The sequence below is a fragment of the Scomber scombrus genome, chromosome 21, assembly GCF_963691925.1.
Source record: "Scomber scombrus chromosome 21, fScoSco1.1, whole genome shotgun sequence".
Taxonomy (NCBI): Eukaryota; Metazoa; Chordata; class Actinopteri; order Scombriformes; family Scombridae; genus Scomber; species Scomber scombrus.
The window spans coordinates 13,870,961-13,893,171 of NC_084990.1; the positions used below are offsets into that span (position 1 = coordinate 13,870,961).

At 38.7% G+C, this 22,211-nt stretch overlaps 1 protein-coding gene across 1 annotated transcript in view; it reads right to left on the minus strand.

The window, feature by feature from the left end:
- Positions 1–22,211, minus strand: part of nrg3b (neuregulin 3b) — a 196,633-nt gene that overhangs the window by 92,636 nt on the left and 81,786 nt on the right. The window contains 1 exon segment of the mRNA XM_062442237.1: positions 4,827–4,962. Coding sequence (XP_062298221.1) covers positions 4,827–4,962 — 136 coding nt within the window.

The following is a 22,211-nucleotide window of genomic DNA, read 5'->3' on the forward strand; positions in this document are numbered from 1 at the left end:
CAAGGGAAAAAAAAGCACCTCTAACTTAAAAATGTTGTGACAGAAAAATATATCTTTCAGTTTTATCTTTAAGATATTTGTCGGCCATTTTCCACCTGTCAAATAAAGAATGAAAAGGTAATGGTTTGGTTTAAAAGTCTTTGATCAACACTGTGTTATAATTACTAGTTATCTACACAGCCATATCTCTGTGTTACTCTATGTGACTGGTCGTCATATGCCGAGCCCCAACTACCACAAGACCTCTGAATCTTTCTTCATTTATTGCACTGATTTACTAAAGGTTTGCGTGTGTAAAAACGTGTGCAAACTTGACATCACCCGCAAAAAATGTGCAAGCTGATCTACTAACTACTCACTGAGGTTTGCACCTTTCAAATGTGCAAAATAATACGCAGTGTCCATTTAGTAAGTTTGCCATAATGAATATGTAATATGGGGCATTTCAACCCCAGTGTGCAAAATACAGGGAGGAGAAAATGCAAATATGTTATTTAGAACACACATTGTGATTTACCAAACCTGATGCTAATTTTGCTGATGGTAACTGCGTTTATATATAATACGTTTGAAGGGCAGGTATTAACCGGCTGCACACTGCGCACAGATGACTTTTGTCACTGTGGAGAGGAGGAGACGGAGGCACAATGACAGAATACGCACAGGACGGAGTTTTTCCACCTGTATTAATATTTTTGGAGTGGAATATTTTTGGTTTTACTAACAGCATTGACTTTGTCAGAAATACTCTCCCATATGTTGGTTTTTCTGGTAATATTTGTTTTTGTTATAACTCAATATATTTGTTAACGTCTTCCACTAGAACCTGATCACATTTCATTTTGCGCTTGCAGCTTTCTGCTCGTCCAAACTCTCCATAAAGACACGCAAAACACTCATTTAAATACTGCTGTTTCCAGCCTGTTGCACCTGTTTTCATTTACGCAATTATTCTTAGTAGATCACCCGCAAAACGCACGCAAAATACACGCTCAATCTATTGCACTGTGCACGCAATTTAGTACCCTTTATCTGGAATCTTAGTAAATCAGGCCCTTAGTGTATAATAAGCCACGACACTGATGTGAAAGTAGGTCTTAAACTCAAATTTGCATTTTTATTTTGGGAACCTTATTAGCATTGGCAAACATGAACATCCGGCAGAAAGCGGGGGCAGTGGGGGTTGGGAGTGAAGAAAATGTTTCATAGCTAAATTAATTGATTCCCAAGTTCAAAACTGTGTTGGCATCCAGTGATTCAAGTGTTCTAAGATTGTTCTGACATCTTTACTTGTCGAATATTGGAGCAGATCCAACCATCTATTATGCTCTTTGCACTGTGGACTAGAGGAGAAAATGACGTCAAAGGAGGCAGCAATCGTTAAAGCTGAGAAGATAAGCTGATATTGTCATGAGGACGCTGATCCGGCATTGCTTGAAGGGATGATTGATCAACACAAATACCTCCAGCACCTAAAACCCTAGTGTAATCATGTGCCTTATATTTCTTCAAATAACAACTTTTTCTCTGTTTGTTGTATCCAGAAATGCTGATGGACAAAATCTCAGTTCATCCCCATGGACATTACCTCTGACAGGAAGAAAAACAGAATCAGCCAGCAGGATAACTTACACTTTGTATGGTGTAGTGTGAATATAGTAATGACACAGAGGCAACTCCGCAGTGATCTGCAGGCTTCACATCATTGTTTTGGTTTGGCTCTCCATATGGTAGAATCAACAAAAAATAAAACTGTGGGAAGCAATTTTCAGCACTTACACTCACATAAGCTGACAGTACACTACCTGCCCAGCATGAAATGGCGAAGATTCAAAGTAAACAAATGACTGGTGAAGAGAGAACCGAACATTTAGGAAGCCCAAAAAAAAAAGACAAGATGTTGTTTTTTCACAGGAGTTGATAGACCAAACACCAGATAAAAAGTCAGTGAATATTGGTCTTGACTTTGACAGAAAGATGCCAACTCTTATGCATTGACAAATACCATTGGCACTTTGCACATGGATAGACAAGACAGGGCAGCACAGCACAACAGCAACAGCAAGTTATTGAGACCATCAGGGGGAGAACGAGAAATATATATAAGTCTTTCCAAGTTTGTTATCCAGTTTTAAAACATAACCATGCACCCATGCTTGCATTTGTCATCCTTTTTCGTGTGTGTGTGGACAGTGGGGGTGTCTCATAGTTTTTAATCTTGACATGTATGCCATGGCCATTTGTCTTATTTCACAAATTTGTCAGGTGTTACTCAAGATCGGTCAGTGTAAAGATGTAGAGCTGGTCTACGCAGAGCAGGGTTAGTAAAGTTGTTGCAGTACTAAACAAGGCCAGAGGTGGAGTGGGTCAATTTAAGGCTCATAATATTATGAACAAAAATAAGCACTACCCCTCCCCAACGGGAACAAGCTTAAGTCAAAAGTTGGCAGCAGTGTTTATCTCATGGAAATAAAATAATCAGTTTAAAAGATTTGGTGTTTGGTGTAAGTTGAATTATTTCAGCTTTACAGTATGAGGGCTGTGCTGAGTGACTTTTTGTTCCCTAGTGATCAAACATCACTAAATGCAGCTTTAATGTGGACTGTACGTTCTGTACATTTGTTTCCAAGCTACTTATAGCAAGTTATCAACAAAAATCATTAACTTTTGTGATTACTGTTCTTACAAAAGCGCTTCTTGAAAACCTAAAATACACCAGAGTTCCACCTAGTAGCGATGACATTAAACAGCGTCTACATGGAAGTGATTTTAGATTAGAAGAGTAAAACGATTACTTTTTCCAGACTTACTGCCTGTACTTTTCTCATGCAAAAGAAACAACCTCTCTATGAAAGCACCCACCAACCTGTAATCATTCTTTCACACAACAGGCACTCAGCTCGAGAGAAATTGGCAGACAGTGCCTCTAGGTTAGGCCCTCCAGTCTTTCCCCGAGTCCTATATTCAGTCATTCAACTGTCACTAATTATAGCCCAGAGTGTAGTTGCTACGAGGATTCTTGATGTCGCTGTCACACAGGTGGTGTGCTCTAAATGGTTGTGCAGGTCACCGTCATATGACATAAAACACACACTCAGATTTGCTGCTTGTGTAATTGTTCCCAGAGCCATAGCTGCACTCATTCAGTGCAATAATATATGATATACTAAAATATAAAGTGTTGAGAATATGAAAACCTTAATCAGTATTGTTTTCTGCCATACAAAATTATACATTTTCATGTTTTAGTTACTACTAAAATTGTAAAATAAATTTTAGTTTATATTTTTATGATATGAACATTATAAATCATGTGACTGATAATGTAATAATGTTAGAGAGTTTTAATTAAATGCATATTTTTCCTGACTTTTTTTCTAACGTACTTCTCTAAGAATCTTGACTGACTCTCATGTGCCATTTATACCTTTCTCCGATGAAGATTTAGGCCCTTTAATTCCAGATAGGTGTACTAATGAGCTGTTTTTCAATTCCACACCATTCAGCTTAAGTCTTATCATGTATTTTAAAGCGATGTATTTTTAACATGGTATATCAGAGTGATTGCAGAGTTGAAGAGGTAGTGCACTGGGTCGCAAGAGGGGGTGGGCAGACATGCAGAAATGGACAAAAAATAGTATATTTTAGAGAATATTTCCCATATACATACCATTATATATGCATGGTTAAAAGTGTGCTTTACTTGCATAATGTTACTGTCATGTGTGTGTTTTTTGTAGTACAATAAAATGCAAACCTACAGTCTTTAATGGCTAACATTGCAGTAATGAAAGCTAATGATAGCTGCTGAACTCTATTTGTTTTATGCTAATTATTATTTTATGCCATTTACTTAATTCTATCATCTGCTGTACATACACATATAATAATTTATTTTCTCTCATTTCTTTCTTTGGTAAATCAGATTGTATCTTCATAAAATGTAAAGAAACTTAACTGGGTGGCATAATAGACAAACAGTATGTGTTTGCTTATAGGCAAATAAGATGTCAAATGCATTACAAATAGATTGTGTTTGTTAATTAAAAAAAAAAATCTAGTTAATTGACCTTAAACATTTTAGTTGTGCCTGCCACATAAAAAGTTGTGTCAAAGTCTGTTTAGGATATATTTACAGGAGTCACCTCTATTTATTCTGCTTGGCAGTCAGTCAGGTGTGAATGATAGCCTGAGTGAAACAAAAGGGGGAAATTGGAAAGAAAAAAATCTACTGTTTTTAAGTAAGATCAAATAAGAATCTTGGCCCTCTTTAAACCTAACATTAAAATGTGCTGCATACCGAAAAGGTCATATCAGACACCATTTATGTCAAGGGTAATACATGAGAAGGCTGTTTTATAAGACTGCTATCAGCATTAGTTCTGTCAAACCAAAATGAAGACAGAAGTTTGATCACGCTTCCACGCCATGTGCTTCCTAGTTGGTTTTACATGGGAAACATTTCTTTCCATTTGTGTAGTTTGGTTGTGCGGATCAGGGACTCAGCTGCATCTAATGCGACCAAAGCATCTCTGATCCCCCGGTTAGTGGTTTGGGTGATTATAGACATTCAGTGCATTTTAGGTGCATTTGACCAACGATTTCCCTGTGCTTCGTTACTCTAAGAACACAATCTGTCAGGATGAAAAAAAAGCTACTTGAACGAAAATGACCTCAAGGTTACTGATTAGAGGGGATGGACAAATAGAGGAAACGTCAGTGCTGAGAAAGAAACTTAATGTCTCTCTCACTAACACACACACACACACACGCACACACACGCAGGCACACACAAGCACACATACACATACTGCTATCACACTGACCTGCAGTGTCTGTGAACCCCAGCCACGGTCTCAATGATGGAGCACTCCCCCTCATTTAGGCAAAAGGCCAGGTCCTTGTCTTCCACACATGGCTTGAAGACCTCTGAGCGTAGACTAGGAAGTGTGGGGGCCATTGCTGAAGACAAAAAGAGAAAAGGGAGACAGATTTAGATACTGTTAGACAGAAAAAAACAAAAAAGATAATTTCTCTCGTTCTTTCAACTTTGTATCTCAAATCATAGCTAATTCGCACAGGAGGTTTGTCATTTCTTTAATCTCTTTGATGTGCTACTGCACATGCCATTATGTTTTAGTATACATATATGGTGATTGCTTTTTATACCGAGATGAAAGCTTTTCTCAGACAGAAATAGAAGACTTCAATCCTTGTTGTTTTCTGAAACTTAGTGAGCTAGAGGCAGGATAGCCTGGGGAACGCCTTCCTTCACTATGGAAGGAGAGAAATGAGCATTTCCTGCTTGATAGTTTGAAACTTGGACCTGCAATAGACGAATAATGGAGTAATGAACTGCAATCATATGATTCACCATCAGTATTGAACTGCTTTTTGAGTATATGTTCTGTTAGTTGATTTCATTAAAACTCTGCACTCTATTCCAGGTTTTCTTTGTGAATTTTTTTGATTCACTGCTTTAGTAAACACAGAAATAAATTACCGAGGTAAGGAAGTGAAACAATTATATGTTAGTACTCCACTACACAGAGACAGAACAGAGAGAGATGGGTCTGGCAATGTAGCTTTAATTCTCTTCTTCTTGTCTGACCCTGAGCAGTTCTCACATAAAGAGCATGGCTGCCATGTATAAGCACTGCAATGCAGGGTTCTCCACCCTGTGAAATATGCACAGCTGTCAGGCATGTGGTCACAGTGATGTATAAATATTTGGTGCTAGCATGTGCAACCACACGCTGTTGTATGCAGATGTTCTATCAAACTCCTTAATGCACGAGAGTACACATGATGAAATGCACACGCGCGCACACACACACACACACACACATACACACGTCTATAGTGACACAGAAATGATTACTCAGATGCTCATGCACTCCATCATGTAGTCAAGTGTTGAAAATTGGATTGACGGGTATTATGCTCAGTAACTTGCCAATACAATTGCATTACGCATCTGATTCTGCTTCCATCCATTTATATGATGCACACAAACACACTATTGAAATGCACACACACACTCAAACACACACACACTATATCCCGCTAATTGTCATTCCATGCCTATTTCTATCATCCGTTTGCTTGAGTCTGGCACATCTTTGATGCCCAATCTGCTTTATGTGCCATGCTTCTGTTGGCCAATGGCTTTTTTTATTTTTTAACTAAAGCTCTAGTGAACAATCACATGTGGCAGAGTAAAAACTCCGTAATCCGTTTGTTGCGCCGCAGTGTCCAGTTCAATCTATGTTTTGTTTATGGCCATTGATCGATAAACCTGGGGCTCTTGATGTAAGGCCCAGGAGATGATGAGAGATCAGAGGGAACAGAAAAAGAGATATGTGCTGCTCCTGGGGCCAACCAAGACTCCACTCTGTCAGGGTAATAACTTTGGGGGATATCATTTAAATCACTTACTGTAAGAGGCTGAGGAAGACAATGGGACATCTTTCTAATGTGAAACTGCATGGAGATGTGCTTTAATGTACAGAAAGGTAACACATTCATGTTCTGTTACATTTTCTCTGAATACATTTTGTCTCACTTTTAATTATCAGTCCTGTGTGTGTGTGTTTGTGTGGGTGTGTGTGTGTGTGTGTGTGTGTGTGTGTGTGTGTGTGTGTGTGTGTGTGTGTGTGTGTGTGTGTGTGTGTGTGTGTGCATATGAAAGTAGGTCTTGAACCCAAACTGACTCTGTTACTCTCTAGGCTTTAAAAGACACTGGATTATGTCTTGTAATATTAATTCCATAAATTCCCACAGCGAAATGTTCAAAGGGTTATCTATTCCAAGATGCAACTTTAATAATAGAAAATAGAACACAACGTCCCCCTGTGGTACGCTTGTCCCTGGCAATAATTGTCATGACGTTTAAAGTCCCTCGTAGCTTTTTATTCAGACAGCAGCAGTGACCACTTGTGAGAAATAGCATGTTTGATCTATGCAAAGACTGCTATGTTGGGTCAGTTGTTCAGGTTTTAAGCATACGCGACAGAGCTTTTCTAACAAAAGAGAAAATTGATTGTGCACCATAAGCTAAACCATTGCTAGATTCACATTAGAAAAATCGAGGTCATGCAGATATCAAACACCATTTCAGTAAGTGCATCACAAGTAATCTAATGTTTACTGAAAACTTCTTCAGAGGGCTTTTTTTTTTTCTGATCCATCATTACAGTATTCCTCCATGTAGGGAAGGTGGTTTGAGTGCAGCATCACTTCCTTTGTCACATGCTGGCAGAGGAGCAGAGGGGTATGATGTGAACTACAGAAGGTCACTGTGCTTCCAATGACACAGCACTTTGGGACTGGAAGATGATGTATGGTATCTCCATACATGATGTCTTTTATGGTACAACGTTCCCACAAAACCCTGCCCTAAGTCTATGACAGCACCCTTTATTAGCTCTCTTTTTCAGACACTGAATGTGCCAGTTTCACACCCGCAGGGAGGGAGGCTGACATGAGTGTCTTAAATTAAACATATTATGGCATACTTTAAATGTGCAAAGGAATTCCAGAATAGCTGATCTTTCAAATGTCCTGCCGTTTTTAATATTGCACAAACCTGCACCCAATGAATCATTTGACCTATCCAACACATTGAAGAAATTGTGCACATTTCAGCCTGCTGTCTGCTTATTTCCTTTTATGGAAATAAGCAGAAGTGTACTTAGCCTCCCTCCTGTCATTTTACAATATAAAGGCTCAGCTATTCTTCAACGGGTGCAAGGTCTACAAACAAACAGCCTGTACTGATTGCTTCTCAAAAATCTGCAAAAACCCCTCTTAAGTCTCCATTCTCTTTTCTTTCAGCCATGTTGACCACATCAAGGAACAAGTCATCTTCAGATGTGTTTGGCCTTGAGCAATACAAGCTGTCAATTTCTTATGGGTTCCTTTTTCATCACTCTGACAGGCAAGAAATGGTAAAAAATCTACACCATAGCGAGCACAAGTCAGGCACTTTTGAATAAGCTCCTGTCAAACAGGATCCTATTGGTGTGTTCTTTAAATGTCTCCCTGTCAAAGGCTGTAAGTTAATAAAGTAATTAGACAATTTCTTGAGTGCATTAGAGCAGAATGGTGATAATCTGCTTCTTTATATTTTGATATAATGTTTTTTGTTGTTGTTATTTCTTGACAAGGCAATGACCCTGAATAGATGAGTGTAAACTCTGCAGTTGATCCAAACTGTCAAGCCAGGTACCATGTATTTTTTCAGTTTGTACTCTTTTTTTCATACCAAACCAGACCTGAAAGTATATCACACTTTCTTTTTAAATTACCCTCCGTCTTCATAATTTAGGTAATAGCTGAAAAATGATGTGTCCCTTGCTTTTAGTTATTATTAAGATGTAGTATCATGATCAATTATGAAAAACATATAAGTCACCATAATGTTCATTTATCAATACTTTTAATGAAAGAAAAAAAAATCCTCTTAATGCAAGCCTCTAGCTAAATCTATGAAACTCAGAGTGCTAGGTAGCTGAAACCATGGCGGAAAATGTGCTAATAAATGGCAGCTGCAGTGTGAGCATGATTCATCGTGGACTCTTTGAAATCATTTTCACGTCTCTCACTTTCCCCGTTGCACAAAGGCAATCCAGATTGCTGATTCCCAAGGTAACTTTCAAGGAATCCACTGGCTGGGGATCACAAATTCAGATGATGCTTGAGAGATCAGAGCCATCTGAGAAAAAATACTAAGGCTGCATCTTCTCACTTGCATTAGATCACTTTCAATCAATATCTTAACGTCCAACTGTTTAAAGTAAGTATAGGATTTATTTCATCCTGAAATGTACCTTTATCTCTGATGGAGGGGATATCATTACATGTAGATATGTTACTGTAACATGAAGGTTACAATACTCCACAGGAAAAATGAAAATGCCATAAGTTTAAACAAATTGTACTGAATAAAAATAGAGCTTGATGCATTGTATATTATCATCACTAGATCTGGTAATTATTTAAAACGAAACAGGGGAGTCAGACACATAATCTGTTCTTATTGCAAAAGTAAAAAGATAACAATGGAGCTCAAATGTACAATATTTTCATTTTCATAGAGATACAGTCAATGGAAGTGCACAAAATGTGTGCCAGTGTCTGCAGTCAGAATATTAGTGCAGCAAGGATCTGAGGTGTTTTCATGGTAACCGCTGAGACATTTTCAAGGTTTGCGTGTTGCTAGAAACAGATCATTCGCTAGTATGAAACACAATCTGCTTTAGAACACACAGTGTTGATAGCGTTTGGACAAAAAACAGCTCTATGAAAACAAAACATGCCTTGACAAAGCCATGAAAATTTGGGCTGTAATAGGCTGTTTTTTCAGGCAGGTAGAGTTGAATTTTCTGCACATCACTTCTTTACGCCCTGTGATTATCTTAAATGGAATAAATGGTGAACACTCAATTTGTAACGGTTTGTTCCTGCTGCTGTCAGTGGCATATGTCACCTCAGTTTCACAGTCCAACTTTCACTTCTTAACTCACACTTTCAACTGCTACTTATAGATTGGCTGAAAGCAGGTGTCATATTACAATTTTTGCAGTCTTGATTCAAAATTGGAAATCTTACATCATGCTGTTGTGATGTTTGAATGGAATAGCGAAAATTGTGTTATTACGTAAGATATATTATTAGTGTCTGCATGCACGTCATGTGCACATACCCACAGTATATGGATGTAGTGGAAGGCATGCATACACAGACTCTTACTGGAGACAGAGCTTTGCTTGGTACAGCCTTCTGCTCTGCTGCACCACGCTTGTGGAACAGCCTTCCTAACCATCTGAGGGCAGCACAGACCCTACTCTCTCTTTTTTTTTTAAAAGGCCTGAAAACCTTTAGTCAGGAAGGCTTTTTCATCTAAACTCTTATTACTATTTGTTCTATGTTGTTAATACCATAGCACTATGAGTTTCGCAATGAATGAAGTGCGCAGTACAAATTAAATGTATTATTTATTTATTATTACAGACAACACAAGAGACAATTCCATTTACAACTGTAGCATTTTCCTTCTATGGCTTCCTTCTAATGTGCTCATTAGTGTTCTTGTGCTGAGCCTTATCCCCCAGGAGACTGTGGTCGGGAGAGAGCTGCCTGTGTTTACTGCAGCAGACATCAAAGAAGGCCTTACTACGTAAAGGGAGGGTCCTTAGAGAGCCTGCTGATTGCTTACCCATCATCTTCCGCTGTCTTTTGGACAGACTCATATGCAGAGAAATATATAGTGGTGTGAGTATGGACAACACATTGAACTTCACAATACCATCTATCACAATGGTTTGCCAAAGACTGGATCATTTTCTTTCTTTTTTTTCCTAAAGCAGCCTACCAACCTCCGCAGCAGGAATTTAAAAATAGTTAATCACTGGAATCATTATTAAACCGCCTGCATGCAGAGAGGATGAATTATCAGTTTCTGTGCAACATGTTTCATGCATTGAAAAAAAAAAAAGTGAGTCAAAAAAAGAGTCAAACATGTTGAAACAGTTTAGAGAACACATGAAAAAAGTGCCAAACATGTTTCAAACAAAAAGTCTTACAAACATTCCTGCCAACTGCCATCAGTCTGTGCAGTGACTGTCATCTGTGTAGAGTGAGGGATCTCCTCTGACACTGAAGGAAGACTTTTATTTTATCTATTACATTGTGAGTCGCATCTGTTATATTTTGATAATCGCTGAGATACTGTTTGTATATGTTGTTATCAGAACATTGTGTAGATTATTCAGGTATCAATATTTAGTACCCTTCATTCTGATGTTTATAGACATTCACCTTATTACCGTTCTATTCTTTCTGTTCTATTTATTTTATATTTAGACTTGGTCTATTTAGTTATCTATCCATCCATCCATCCATGCATCCATGCATCCATTTGTGGTCAGAAACATGATGGCCGTTGGAAATATGATGCTTGCGGTTAGGAACAGGAAGGGTACAGTGGTCCCCTTTTTTCTGCTTCCATAAAGTTATGCAACCGTTGTCGTCATGGTAACATTAAACTTCATGACAATAGTTGTCACGTTTTTAAAAAAAATGTTCTGACTTGTGGTTGGAAACGAGAAGTGAACAGAGGTTGCCTGCAGCTAAGTTCACATCTATCTATCTATCTATCTATCTATCTATCTATCTATCTATCTATCTATCTATCTATCTATCTATCTATCTATCTATCTATCTATCTATCTATCTATCTATCTGAATTCTGTGTACATGCTATAACAGCTAAGTTCATGCTAATGCATTCAACGCTATTTACAGCTGCTTAATGCTACACATGCAGCAAGTCCAGTTTTGCCACAAAATTATTTTTGACCATGAGACGATCTCTTTCTCAGCTAGCGTGAGTCAAAAATCAAAAATGTTTTTGCAATTTTTTAAAGCAAATTTAACAAATGTATGTAATACCATGTTTATCCAGATAACTGGACTGCTGCCAAAGTCAACTATTTGATTTCAAGCACTAGCTACAGCAAGCTAGCATTTCTGTTCTACTGGTATCTCTCATGAAACTGAATTATTCAAACTATGATACAACACATGGCAAATATATATATATTAAATTATGTTACATAATCTTCACAAAGGCTAACAGAGACATAAACAACATGCATGAATATATTTAAACTGAAGAAAAAAAATACATTAAGCTAGTGAGCATAAATAAGGGTCCTTAAAATATAAAGCTGTAGGCAACATGTACAACAAAACAGAGGGAAGACAGTAACAACCAGAGTTTCTTTATAGCCATGAATATCCAATACTTACTAACAGACAAACACATGGTCACTACAGTATAACCCTACAGTTCAGCAGGCCCATGTGGCATAACCTTGTGACACACATACACATACATACTATACTGTATGTTTTGCATGATCATCAAGAGGACAAGCCTTGAGAGACCCTCTGTCCCTGACATGACACAAACAAATAGTAGCTGACCCTTGGGACAGTTGGTTAAAGGTGGCAGTCACTGCCTGTACGCAGGGTTAAAGAGCACACAGCCTTGGTCACCATGACAGCCTAGTGATAGGCACTCAGTACGACATTTGTCACAGGTAGTCACGTTGGCCTTCACTCTAGTCCCACTGGTGGTGGCTGGTAAGTCTCAAGCTGTAACATACAGCATATGGTGTACATACATCTTCTGATTATTTTGCATATGTTCAAACAAGAAGTTTTTTTTTCCATTTTAAGGAAAGCAGATCTGGAGGTTTTTGCATTCTTTAAAAAAGAAAAATGGAGGATTTAATCCCACTTCATCCTATAGTGTCTTCAGGAGTTCGAAGTGCTGTTAAATTTTTTAATGGCATCATTACTAGATAAAATAAATAAGGTTTTTAAAATGTTCACAGTGACAGGTCCAAAGCAGAAGGTTAATAAACTAGACCCCATAAGACATCAAACGTCCATTAGACCTTAAAGAAACAATTCACCCTGAATGAAAAGTTTTAATTATCTACATCATCTCCTGACCTCATGTCAGCTGAATCTTGATTAAAGTTTGGATGACCACCGTACACACGCACAACAAGTGAGCCCCCGCAGTTCCACCCCAAGCCTTCTCCCACACCAGCTCCAAGCAGATCATAAAATGACCATGAAATTTCTCTCAACAACCCACACAACATAGTGCAAATGTTTAGCAGCCAAGAGACTTCACTGTGAGCCCGAAATGCCTGTACTGTGCTCCACCAGAAGGCCTAGCTTGCTTGTTGTGTGATGTGCCGTATACCTCTGCTGGAGGTGCAATGTGTCTGCACTGTCAGAGACTTTGTGCAGCACTAGGAGAAGAGTATACAAGCATCAGGGGAGCTGGATCTGACATAAGAGGGAGAACTGAATTTTGAATAGGACTTGTTCTTTCAAACAGCATAAAAAATCCATCTGAAGCATTATTTTCACCTTAAACATCGAATTGATGTGTTTTATTGCAAAAGTGCTCTTAAGAAACTACACAGAGCACAATGGGGTGTGGGAAATGGATTCAATTTATCTAAAAATGAACATGTGACCCATATTGTCAGGTTATTATCAGCACTGAGCCCTAACATTATGTTTTTCTAAAGGTGTCCAGAGGGCCTTTGAAGATAATATGCCTCCTCAGTTTCATATCTTTCTGACTCAGTGGTGGTAATGAAGTCACAATGCCAACAGACGTCAAATGTGGATCATAACAATGACCTGCGGCTCCCCCTGTAGCTTGGTTGTCAAGGTAAAAATGAAACCATTGAAAGTTGCTGAGTCTATTAAGGATTTGAATCAGTAATGATAACAATACCCAAACACAATATAATATGACTAGATGTAATTCCTCCTCTGCTAATTTGTCTTCACAAACTGTATGCAGTAATAAGGAACTAGACAGATGATTTATCCTGATTAATTGATTGTAATTTGTGGTGTAATTATCATAATATACCACCAGGAGGGACACAATGATGTAACTGCTTATGATCTCAGAAGTGAAACAAACATGCAATTTGCTGTACTGTATGTGGTGCCTGTTATTCCACTGGTTTTTCTAATGTGTTTAAGCATTTTGCCATATTTCTTTATCTTGTAGCAGATTTGTTGGTTGTTTTTCAGATGCCTGAATTAAATATGATCTATGAGCAATATGTGTTACACATCACATTTGCTAAATGACGATGATGTAAATGCCAGCACCAGTGGCCATGAACATGTGTCTATTTACTCGGGGGTAAACTCGTAAAAGATGCTAAGAATGGAATGAGTGCTCCTACTTTACATGATGTACTTTAATGACATTATCTCCATTACTTACAGAGCAAATAACAGAATAACCAGCTACTAGGGAAATAATGTGAATCTATCAAATGTATATTTAATGAGCAGGGTTGCCTTAGTGCTTTTACCATGGCAATGACATTAAATTTAGATTGGGATTCCAGGACAGGACACGTAAGAAATAAATGAGAGCTTCAGAGTTTCGCTGAAATATGAATACCTGTGGTGCTACTTGAATAAGGACCAAGTAATCGATAATTCATCACTGTTTATAAATGGGACACCACGAAAGAGGCTGTCAAGCTAATGAAAAACATGCAACACATGCACACAAATATGCAAGAAGGCCTGAAAGAAGAGGGTTTATAAAATAAATAATGTTTGTATAAGGTACTTAAAGACATAAAGTACTTTTGACAGAACACGACATCCATTTATATTAAAATAAGTATGCTTGGATATTACCTGGGTGGGACTTGGAGTTAGAAAAAAATAGAAGGATGACTGAAATTCATTATTAACTATATTACACATTAAATAACACCAACATAATTATTTTTAGTTACATTCACAAAATGCTAATTTACAGATATGATTACAATCTGTAATTGGTATGTCTGTGTGTGCTTGCCCAGCATGAGGCCATCAAAATATCATATTCATTTTCATGGAAAGTCTTTTGTTCTTCATTACAATTTATTAACACCACTAACCAAACCATTTATCAAACATGGCATATTTGGCTTGCCTGTTAATATGCATCTAACTGCTACCACACTGCCGATACAACACGTGGTCCTGTCTTGGCAGTGCTTGTCTCCATCTGCGTTTTTTTTGAAAGACTATATTTAAAAAAGATGGCATAAAAATTTAATCCTGGGGGGTTCTCGAGGATTATCCTGTGCCAGCAGAAACTGGCAGTGAGACTGAGAGGTGCATTCGGACGAGTACCTAATTGTTGTCTTAATTTAGTTACTGTAACATCTTCACTGACATGACGGCTGGAGCTAAAAGTGCTGATTTCTTCATGCTGGTGAGTGGAGACGCAGTGTTATCAGTGTTATGATCACTGCACAGTTGTGTTAAAATACTTAGCTGTGAAAAACCAGCATTTTTATTTTCCTTCCATGGGTTTTCACCACGCTCCCACTTTAAACCCGACAAACATATTTGAATTGTAAATGACTCAAAATACTGTTTTATGCAACACTCGTCTCTAGATGCAGTTATGCACATGCAAACAGATCAAATGGTAAGGAAAGGAGGGGAAGAAAGTAAAAAAGGAAAAGTTGGAAAGTCTGATTTACCTCGACCCCTACTGTGTAAATTGAGAAGGATTGAGAAGTCATTTTGATCACGTTATTGATGCTGTTTTCTCATTTTCTTCTCTCTCGTTTTGGTTAATCCAACACGAGGCAGGCAATTATTCACTCCTGAGAAAACAACAGGAGAGTAGGGGCGATGTGCAAAGCCTGAGAACTTGACAAGAAAGACAACCAAACACTCCTGGAGAGCTTCACATTTTTTACACATGCAAAGCGATCTGTATCCTCTGCTGCATCGCAATATTACGCTCTTTTCCTGTCACTCTTCCTCAAAGGAACTCCGAGATGCATTTCTACAACATCACCATGCATTCCCATCTTAGCCTGAAAGGGAGTAAGAGGAGGGAAGTTGAATGATTCACCTACGTGGACCAGAGAGTGGCTTCCTGTCAGCGATGTTGATTAAAATTCCTGGGACCAAGAATGCAGGGTGTGATGTACGACGAGCAGGTGGTGTGGGTTTAATATGCATGAGCGGACGGCTCCTGCATCTGCAGATTGGCAGTCACTGAGCTTGCCTGTACGCTCCCTTGGCAGCTCTCTTGGCATATGGAGCTACTGAGGGCATACATGAGCATAGCAGGGGGGCTGGTCTTAGCACCCACTTATACAGTTTACTTTTTTGTGACTCCTGAGATCAGTAGTTGGCAGCTAGCTCCTTTTGATAGCTTTGGTCTGCTCTAAGTAGCCAATACGAAGGTAGAAGAGAGCATTTTTCTGTGGTATATTTTATTGATTTTATACAAACAGCAGGATCAAAGGAGAAGGGGATTAGAAGAGCCAATGTAAAAATTGACTGTGATGGGGTAGCGACTTAGGCTTACCGGAGGGAAGATGTGATTAGTCCTTACACCATCCCAACTGGTGATTCTATTGATGTGAAAAAAGCAAGCACAGTCCTACTCTAGATTTTGAAAGAAGGGGAAATGCAAGCTTAGCTAGCGATGCCTTGCACTCTATTTGACACATAAAATGTGAATGGAAAGGTTTGAATGTGTTAGTATTTCAGGGGGCATTATAGAGTCCAATTCACAGGGTTCTATGTTCTCGCCGGTGTATTGCAATGTGGTATTTTTCAGTGTGTGTGTGATCCCCCCCCAGGCCCATGCCTGTTTGTTGCTTGGTGATTCGATGTGCGCTGCAGTGGGAGGAGAGGTGCACTAGGGGGTGTGTCGCTGGCAATCCCGTAGCACACTGCAATTTTGATTTCAGGTTTGTCCACATTTTGAGCTTACTGCCAGGGCACTGTGTCACACCTGCGTTTGGTGAAATTTCCATTAAATTGAATGAATTACATTTTTACTTCTCCAAAATTCAACAAAACCCTTTTATTCATGTTATGCTTGTCTGTTAAACTTTCTTTGTCTGTTGAACTTTCTTCCTTCCTCTACATTTTTAAACCCGTGGACACATCTAATCATTAAAAAAGGATGTTATATTATGGCAATAATGCAAGAAAAGCTGTTCTTTCATCTGCACTCTCAAATCTTGTGCAACCAGCACCAGGCACAACTCCTGTGCTTTTGTGCATATCAAACTTTTAGGTTATATAATAATTGAAATGTTGGAGATGATGATGATGACTTGTTTATTAATGAATTTAACTTTACATTGTTGTGTGTATTGACTGTGACAACATCACAGAGACAAGCAAAGTGATATATTTGCATACAAAAATGAGATAAACAGATAAAAGATTATAAAATATAACACTAATCTGAGCCAGGCAACTACACTATATTGTGTCAAGTAAACATATATATAGGTTAATAAATGAGTCTATGATAAGTACACCTGCAATGAGTCATTTAGAGACTAATCTGTAAACACAATAAATGTACTAATTGGATTACATTATTGATGACTAGGTTGGTAAAACTCACCAGGGGACAATGGTTAATCCCAATTATGAATCCCACTAACTGCACATCTCATGGAAAAGCAAAGCCCTGATTATTTTTTTCTTTCCCTTAAACAAGGCAGATTTCCCCTGTCACCCCATTCCGCTCAATAAAGCCATCCATCTCTTAGGCAGACTGCAGGAAAGATTGGCCCAAATCAGATTTTGTGTGCTCATATGTGATCAAATCTGTTTGATTTTTTTTTTATAGCTGTGTGATTTGCACAAATCTCATGGAATCTAAAATCTAAATCAGGCACATGTGACTTTCACGTCTAAATCAACATTCGTCACAATTCTGCGCTGGCAGGAGTCACTGGTGGGACAGTGAGGTATTAGACCTCATAAGTATTTGAGATGACACTTCTCACAAATTCCCTGGTTTCCACTGCGCGTCAACTTGAAAGTGAAACCGTAAACAGTGACTTCAGTGGATTCCCGCTTTACTTCTGCACGACAGTGTGCTACATTTGACATATTGTTAGTGTTCTTTTGTGCATGCGGGTCATTTAAGGACCGGGACCAGTTCACACTAGAAACAGATGTTAGCCACATTTAAAAATAATGAGAACGGCCAAACAAAAACATTGAATCAGAGCAATAAATCCAAATTGAGCAGCTCCCTCACACATATCCACAAAAAAGAACAAATTCACCCTGGCACTATCACCCTGAAGCTCTAAAAAAATAAATATAGGTAGAAACGCGTAGCCACACACACCCGCAAAATGCCTGCTGCTCTCAATGGAGCAGTGGGAACAGGATTACATGGCTCTCAGACTGCTCACTCCAAGCAGAAAGACACAGCTCTGATCCAATCATGGTGACACATGCAGAAACAAGGAAAAGGTTGTGGCTTGGCCTCCCTCAGGAACAAGCTTGTCATCAGTATTTCTTGACAAGAAGGAGAAGAACTCTGACATAACACTGGTAATGATCATTTTAAATGGATTTAGCAAATAACGGGAAGTGGCAAGGGACTCTGACGACAAGTCTGTGGGTAGTAAGATAAAGTTTCACGAGTACACATATATCTACAGGCTTTTCCCCAAAGCAAGGCTGCCAAACACATAGTGTGGGGTATCTCCAAGTCTATGGAAATGCCGGACTGGCACTAGGACTGCAGCTCTGGCACTGACGCTGGATCAGTGAAATCCTGTTTAGCCCCCCCTGGCCTTCAGGGAGTGTCTGTCATCTAATTCTAGCCAAATCATGGCCTGCTTAACACCTCACCACCTGCTATGTTTATCTGTATGTGTGGGAGAGAAAAAGAGAAACAGTGTGTTCAGTGCTGAGCAGAGAAAACTGTGGTGACTGTAAGTGTAGTCCGACCACAACAGTGACCTCATTCTCTAAGAAGAAGCACAACTGCAGGAAACATACACACATGAGCTCAATTCAATTGCGTTTCCAGTATACTTATCACGTTTTACATAATTTTCACCATACATATTGAGCAGTGATAACAGTGTAATCTGTTAATTGGATATGTTCAGAATGGCCAACATAGGAATTCTATTTTAATGCAAGTCATCTAGTCTGAGTGCATGAAGTGATTAATGGTGATGATTTCACCTGTCATATCGGAGCAGTTAAACCCCTGTAAAACATATTGCTTCCCCCAAAATATTCTTCTCCATTCTCCTCTATGGCCTCTATCAAAGGACGTATGAAAACATTAAACCTGACGGACAAAAAATGTTGTGTGTGAATGATGGTTGTGTTTTTCAAAAGTGGTTCTCTCCGGTGCACAGCGTTCCCAAACAGACATATTAATCAAAGAAGTTTCGCTTGGAGCCATTTGGGGGATGAATACAATGCAGTCCCCTCATTCCTCTACACAACAATGTTGCCTCTGCTGGATGTGTCATACTCAATGAATGCCACAGGCATTTTACTGACTGGATGTCTGTCTCAAAATTACTGCAGAAGACTTTCTCTTGGGGAAACAAAGTAGAACATTTTGGCTTCATGGACAAAGTGTGAAATGCTGTTATTTATTTCTTTTCTGTGTATGTGTGTGTGTGTGTGTGCGTGTGTGTGTGTGTGTGTGTGTGTGTGTGTGTTTGTGTCACTGTTAAATTTGGCAATTTAGGAGCAGAAGATATTGCAGGTTGCTCAAAGCTGAGAATAGAAAAAAACTCCTAAGCTGAAGCACAAGATAAAGTGCTTTGAATGACAAACAAACAAGGCTTTAGTGGGGAGCGGCTGGGGATGAATCAGTGCGGAAATGACAGTGAATTGCAGCGACAATTGCTCCTGACATTCACACTCACCTTTAACTAAGACCACGTAAAAGAAAAATGCATCATCACAGCTAAGTGAAAAACAAATGCTGTCGTAATTTAGTTTTTTTTTCAAATGTGATTGAAAAGCATTTATATCCACACAAGAAAAAAATGATGATACCATTAATAAAAACATTTTTTACATCCTCTATTAATAAATATGTCACAGCAAAGTGAATTGCCATATTATCTTAATTGTGCCATACCAGCCATGCAGACTCATAAATTCCTATGTATGCAATATTATTTATGGACTAAGTTTGACACACCCAAATTCTTAATACCCAGCACAGTATTAAGAATTGTAAGATACAGTACGGTTGCATGTATGACTGATATACTATATTGTTGTGAATTAAAACAAAACTGCAGTGATCTCAGCAGAAAGTTAACGATGCCACAGACACATGCTAATACTTATAGGATATAGGAAAGGGAAAAAATAAAGCATAAATTGGAAGATGGTAAACCCACATTTTGGTAAATCATCACAACTAAAGTGATGTGACTACAGCACATTATGTTGACATTCATATTGTTATTATTACAATAATGTGAACACCACATTATTGATGTAAAAGCTCAGGCTGAAAAATCTCACATTGTCACTGCTGACAAATAGGAAAGCAGCAAGGCTTAAGAAATGATAAATTGCGGAGCCTTACCTTAATCCAGTTACACCACAACAGCAGCTGACATTACCACCCCTGCCGCAATAAAAAGTGGCAGCTCACTGATCTTTTCTTTATGCCTCCAGACCAAAAGCAACCATTGCCACGAAAAAACGTCCATTCAAAAAATATAGCTCCTGTAAATAAGCTGTCAAACTGATGCTGATTTTAGTTAATGGTTACTGTGGCCTTTTTTGAGTTGACAAGACAAATGCTCTGCTGTGACACCCCGACCGGCCTGCAGTCTTTATTCTTGTCACACGGGTGGGTGTTTTAGCAAAAATTGGTAACTTCTGCCCAGAACCTCCACTTGTCATGTTTATTATGTTTATTTCAGTAGCGAGAAAGGTCAAGTACAAGTCTACTAGATCATGAGTGTACACTGATTGGGATCAACAACCTGCAATCACTTTTAAAGATGCCGTTGATGTTTTATTTACTGCATTGCCCCTGGTGATTGGTGCGGAACCCAAATATAGAAAACTACTATTTCCTGTGGTCGACATTGCCATTTTTATATGGCTTGTATGTAAAAATAGACTGTGGAATTAATTTCTAGTCAGATCCATGTGTTGTGATGCAGTATTCATATTAATTCAGTATTAATTGGCTAACTGTCAGTGGCATCAGACAACTTCACATTTGTAGTGTTAAGAAAAAAAATCATGTTTTACTTTGGTAGGATAAATGCTTGCTGATGGACATATTGGCTATAACAGTGCTTGAACCAGTGAAACATGAAAGATGATCATTTGTAGTACTTATATAATAATCAATGTAGATTAGGTCATCATCGCCTAAATAGAACGAAAGATGGAAGGCCGTGTGTAACTTCCAGTTGTGCTCGCTTTACTGCTGAAAGCCATTGGTCAAATTGCATTGTACCAGATTATGATGAATAAAGCTATATAAAGCATATCCCTTCACATACACTTATGGACCATCTATAGGCTTCTAAAACTGTGCAAAAGTACTGTGAAATAAAAAATCAGTGCATTCTTTTGATGCCGTCCCTGTCGCTCTGAAAGACATTCTCTTTGTGCCAACCAATGCTGCCAACTCTGACAGCCATCCACAGCTAAACGCAAGACAGAGGGCTAGTAGAGGATTTCTAACAAAGCCACTGACACCTGTCACCACAAAGCATGAGAAAGGGGTGATGGTACACATAAATAACAAACTGGCCAGACTGACTGGACTGATAGCATGGAAACCTTATAAGACAGAGGGCAGAGAAGAATGTTCTGCTTGGGAGGCTCAGGTCTTCTCTGTGTTTATATAACACTACATTGTGTCAATCATTGGCGGCCTGCGCTCCTTTGCAGCCATGCACTAGGGATGTAGCAAGAAATTGGAAGGCATAGGAATGGTTGGCAAACTGTGGAAAAAAAGGTTCAACGTGATGCAGGTAGGATTATCGAACCGTTAAAAAAGCCCGGCCATAAGCATGATCACTATTCTGAAAAACAGTCTGGATACGCTGTAGGGCTGTAGAGCATTTGCGTCATCATTCAAGATACAACACAGAGCATATTAGGTGCATATTAGCATTTGAGGTGTAAGACTGTGCACTGGTTTCAACCCAAACAGCCCAAGTCAATTAACATGGTGCTGAGGCAGGATGGTTTCACTGCCCTTATGAACTATTCAGAATATTTCTTCTGACTTCATATTCTCCCAATTTATATGTACAGCAGCTGTTGGCACAGAGCTCAAAAGCCTGATCTGGCTCGGAAGAACACATATTCCATATTTGTTGACGGATTTAGATTTAGTTTTGTAATTCATTATTCTTGCCTCGAAAAACAAGCACCAGGCCCTCTTTCAGCATGCCCCCTAAACCTGGAGGCTAATGCACATGCTGAAATAAATTAACACAATACCTCCATGCCGTCCAGCAGTTCACAGTGTGACACCAGCTGAAAATGTATCATAATCATCATTTTGATCTTGATTGCATTTAATTAATGGGCATCCTTGTGATTTCCATTATGGTTTACATCAGACATTAAAAGTGTAGCAACTGAAACAATACATGCATGCTTGATTTAGGTGAGATTTTAATAACCTTTGTGTCATATTCTCCAATCTACACATCATTGATATTCTCACTATAATTCATATCGCATTAATCAAATCGAAGAATTAAACATGTTTTGAATAAAGCCATTTATTTCATGAATTTAGCTTACCTACATAAGTCCTGCTTGAAATGCAAGATGTGACT